This window comes from Otolemur garnettii, unplaced genomic scaffold (assembly GCF_000181295.1).
Source record: "Otolemur garnettii isolate 467f Iridium unplaced genomic scaffold, OtoGar3 scaffold00003, whole genome shotgun sequence".
Classification (NCBI taxonomy): domain Eukaryota; kingdom Metazoa; phylum Chordata; class Mammalia; order Primates; family Galagidae; genus Otolemur; species Otolemur garnettii.
Genome location: NW_003852398.1, coordinates 21,460,616 through 21,465,250, shown reverse-complemented (window position 1 = coordinate 21,465,250; position 4,635 = coordinate 21,460,616). Strand labels below are relative to the sequence as shown.

The window sequence follows — 4,635 nt, the reverse complement described above, 5'->3', positions numbered from 1 at the left end:
GGTTGGTAGTGAAGAGAAGCAAAGAGAAAACTGGAAAGCCTTTTATTCTGCCAGATTTTCAGTTGCCCTGAGATTTCTTATGTATCCCTATAAGAGGATTTTCTCAGTTAAGCTTGGAAGAGTCTCTGTTGCATATAGCATAAACTTATAGGTTTTCTTGCTTTGTTAAGGAGGTTGATTTAGAGAAAAAATAAAATTGTAAATAATCATTCTGAAAATTTTTTTTTGGTTTCAGATAAATTAAAATTGCTCTAGATTTGGTCATTTTGTAAATAAAATAACCCGTGGCACTATCCTTCAGGGTGTATTACTTTTGCTTCCATTTTTATTTTGGTATTTCCAGAAAGCTTCCTCCCTATGTAGCATTTTCCTGGACTATGCTAGGGGAAGAACTTAAAAGCTCACGCTGCTACCTGACAGTCATATAAAATAGAGCAAATGGGCCGGGCATGGTGGCTCATGCCTGTAATCCTAGCACTCTGGGAGGCTGAGGTGGGCAGATTGCCTGAACTAATGAGTTTGAGACCAGCCTGAGCCAAAGCAGGACCTTGTCTCTCAAAATAGCCAGGCATTGTGGTGGGTGCCTGTAGTCCCAGCTACTTGGGAGGCTGAGGCAAGAGAATCACTTAGGCCCATGAGTTTGAGGTTGCTGTGAGTTGTGACGACACTGCACTCTACCAAAGGTGACAAAGTGAGACACTGTCTCAAATAAAATAAAATAGAGCAAATGGTTACATGTTTTAGAAACTAGGTTAGTGTGAGAGAGCCAATGCTTTAAAAGTAGTCTTAATTTTGGTATGTCAGAAAGGTACTCATTTTTAACTAGATGGAAATAAACATTTAAAAAATAAAACATTTCTATCCCCCTCCCCTTTTTTAAACTTACAGTTAAAGGGTGGTACAGGCAGAGCATTATGATTTCTGTTAGAGGCTATCTACTCTCTCTTTAAGGAAAACACTGCTGATGACATCAATGAAAAAAACCCAAGCCTGCCAACTCCAGGGCTGGGCTGACTAAAGTCTATTCATAGATGTTTTGTACAAACTGATAAGCAATGGGAATTACTGTGGATGACCACATTATCTCTTACTCCGAACATGGCAACTAACAAGCCAAAGCACTTCAGTGGGATAGCATGGCCAGGCTTGCTGGCGTATCTTGTGGTGTATCTTGTGCGACTATTTACTTGGATTTGACTAGAAAAGGATTTGAGAACCTTTTCTGTTAAATACCAGGAGATAAAATAACAGACTGACCTGTAGACTTTCATGCAGCTGTAGGGCTTCCTGGGCTCCCACCCAGTTCCTGGCCAGAAGCAGCTCTTGGGCACATCTGAGAGCCAGAGAAGCAGACAACTCATCCTCTCCTACGACTGCAGCCAGCTCTGCAGCTGTTCTGAGTGATGCTGCATCCCCCTTTTTGGCCAAGACTTTGGCTGCATCATAAGGAGAAGTGGCCCCTAAATAGCTATAATACAAAGAAAACCCCCCAAAAGTGTTATGAACAGATCCCCTTATCCCACCCCCCCAGACAAGGGAACCATTTCTTTCTGTCCATTTTGCCACATGTTCCTTCCTATGGTCCCAGAAGTGTCACTGCCTCAGGTTGCTCCTGTGACTGTCAGACTAGCACAGGGCAGGGTGTGAGAAACAACATTGAATGTGTTAAGGACAGAAGGAGTCTAAACACATGCTGAACTGAACTCAGAGGAGTCATTCTCTCTCACTTCTCTCATTGGATGGCATAAACCATTGTTAAAAAAGGTATAATTTCTGAGCCTGCTACTGAACTTTCTTGAATAATTATGGTGATTTATTTAAATAAATCAGGAGATATATCTTGATGAGCCTTATGAAACTAGGTTGAATAAACAGATCTTTTTTTATGTTCTAGCCACTTTACCTCTGTCTCTACTTTTTTTTTTTTGAGAGATAGTCTCACTCTGTTGCCCAGGCTAGAGTACCAAGGTACAATCATAGCTCACTGCAACCTTGAGCTCTTGGGCTTAGGAAAGCCTGGCGTAAACTTACTACTTTGACCCTTGTCCTGCTCTTCCTGGTAGAAACTCTTCTACATGCGGATGCACTGCCTCCCTCAGGCTTACCACTTGGCTGCCACAGCGTAATGGCCATCTCTTTCTAGGATGGTTCCCCAGCTCAGGTACAAGTCCTTCAGGACTGGGTCATCTGGGCGCAGCCGGGCCTTAGCAATTGCAATAGCTTCCCTAAAAGGAAGAAGAGACACTTCAAACAATTTGAAAAAGCTCATCTATATTAGGCCCCTAGGGGACTATTTTCCTTTTTTTTTTTTTTGTGACAGTGTCTTTGTCATCCTGGGTAGAGTGCTGTGGGGTCACAGCTCATAGCAACCTCCAAGTCTTGGGCTTAAGTGATTCTCTTGACTCAGCCTCCCAAGTAGCTGGGTCTACAAGCTCCTGCCACAATGCTCGGGTATTCCTTTGCTATAGTTGTCATTGTTTAGTAGGCTGTGGCTGGATTCGAACCCGCCAGCTCTGGTGTATGTGGTCAGCACCGTAGCCACTGAGCTACAGACGCTGAGCCAGGACTATTTTCTTATGTGTTGCAAATTAAAAACACATGCTGTATTCATTTCTTCACCTGGGTCAGCAGTTCTTAAAGTGTGGTCTGAGGATTCCTGAGGTTAAAACTATTTTAGTTACAACTACTTATTTGCCTTTCTTACTACGTTGATATTTGCACTGATTGTGCAAAAGCAATAGTGAGTAAAACTGGCATCTGGGCGAGAATCAAGGTAGGCTCTCATGGCTAAAAAAAGATAAGCCTCTGCCAAAAACTGCAAAAAAAAAAAAAGTTCTCAATGAAATAGTAAAAATTATGAATTCTACTAAGTCCCTCAAATCCACCTCACTTTTATATTCCATGTGACAAAATGAGAAGAACACCTCGTGTTGTCTGCTGTACCTTGGAGTACAATGGCTGTCCCTAGCAAAAAATATGCATAAACACACTTTAGGCTGAACTAGCTGCTTTTTCATAGAATCTCATTTCTTCTCAGATAAATGATTAGCAGATAAATAACATTTGTACAGCCTTGGGCATCTGGCAGACCCTTTCTCAAAAATGAACAAAGCCCACCTCTTCATGGAAAATAAGAGTTATCTGTTGGAAATGATTAAAATTAGGTTTTCTGCCAGGTGTGATGGCTTCAGTCCATAATCCTAGTGATCTGAGAGGTTTAAACAGCAGGACTTCTTGAGCCCAGGAGTTTGAGATTACAGTGAGCTATGATCATGCCACTGTACTCCAGATTGAAACCCCATCTCTATAACATAACCAAAAAAATCCCCCCAAATGTTTAAGCCCTCCAGTGAAAATTAGAATTTTAGGAAACTTGGACCTGCCACCTTCAGCTTGAGAGCTTCCCAAAAGTTAGAATTTTCTGATGAGATTGGAGATATTAAGGAATGTAATTTTTTTTTGACATTTTACAATGAAATGCATTACCAATTTGGAAGATCTGTATAACTCACAGTGAACAAATATTTTCTAAGTGAGATATAACTTCTGAGCTGCAACCAACATAAAATTGTAGATCAAAACAATCTATCTATCTATCTAGACAAGAGTCTCACTCTGATGCCTAAGCTAGAGCAAGGTGGCATATGCTCCCTGCAATCTTAAACTTCTGGGTTCAAGTGATCATCCTGCCTCAGTCTCCCAAGTAGCTGAGACTACAAGGAGCCCTCCATGATGCTTGGCTAATTTTATTTTCAGTAAAGACAGGGTCTCACTCTTGCTCAGGCTGGTACTGAACTATTGAATGCATATGATCCTCACACGGTTCTAAGATTATAGGCAGAAGCCACTGTACCCGGCCAAGAGAGCAATGTTTAAAAAGAATTCTGGGACTTCCACTTCTGGCCATGATGGAGTAATTGGGACCAGAACTACCCGCCCCACAAACTATAAAGCTGGACAAAATACAAATGAAACAACTGATTTCAGGAACTGGACAACAGACAGTGAAGTGCCATCCCTACAAGCAGGGAAAAACACACAACGTGGGCCTTATCATGACACTGACTTTCTGCTTAAAGCCATTTTCCTAAGGGGAATCCTAGCAGAAGCTCAGGAGTCCCACTAATTTGAAGAGAAGGAACAACTCAAACTTGAGGGGCAGGATAATGCGGAAGGAAGCTATCCAGAGAAAGAGCTCCGAAACTCTGCTTGGGATCCCACTGAGTCCTTGGCTAAACACAAAGCCATGTATGTGTAGGAAACTCTAAATTTAAACAAAGAATGATTAGGAACTGTAACCTGATTAATTTCCAGGGCTGGGAAACACCTGTGTTTTGCCATGTTGACTACCAAGGCATTTAATTAAAAGAGCAGAAGGTAGGAGGGCCAAACTAATTCTGAAATAGGAATTTTTCTAAGCTTGCCCTAACAAACCTTAAAAAGAAGCCGTGAAAAGATCAAGGTGATCCACAAATAACTTTACTACTTGCCAAAACAAAGTTCAACACTATTAAGGATGATGACAAAACCAAAACAACACTGACAAAAAGAAAATCTCACCAAAACATACCATATCAAATTGCTAAAAATCATTGATGAAGAAAGTTCTAAAAATAGCCAAAGAAAAAATACAAA

The 4,635-nt window shown here is 41.2% G+C and overlaps 1 protein-coding gene across 2 annotated transcripts in view; it reads right to left on the bottom strand.

Moving 5' to 3' along the window:
- The window catches only part of GEMIN5 (gem nuclear organelle associated protein 5), a 61,359-nt gene that overhangs the window by 7,834 nt on the left and 48,890 nt on the right, over positions 1 to 4,635 (bottom strand). For both annotated transcript variants that reach the window (XM_003782011.2, XM_012808679.2), the window contains exons 22-23: positions 2,106 to 2,225; positions 1,258 to 1,468 (exon numbers count right to left, since the gene is read on the bottom strand). In XM_003782011.2, the coding sequence (XP_003782059.1) occupies positions 1,258 to 1,468; positions 2,106 to 2,225 (331 nt within the window). The remainder of the gene's footprint in view (positions 1 to 1,257; positions 1,469 to 2,105; positions 2,226 to 4,635) is intronic.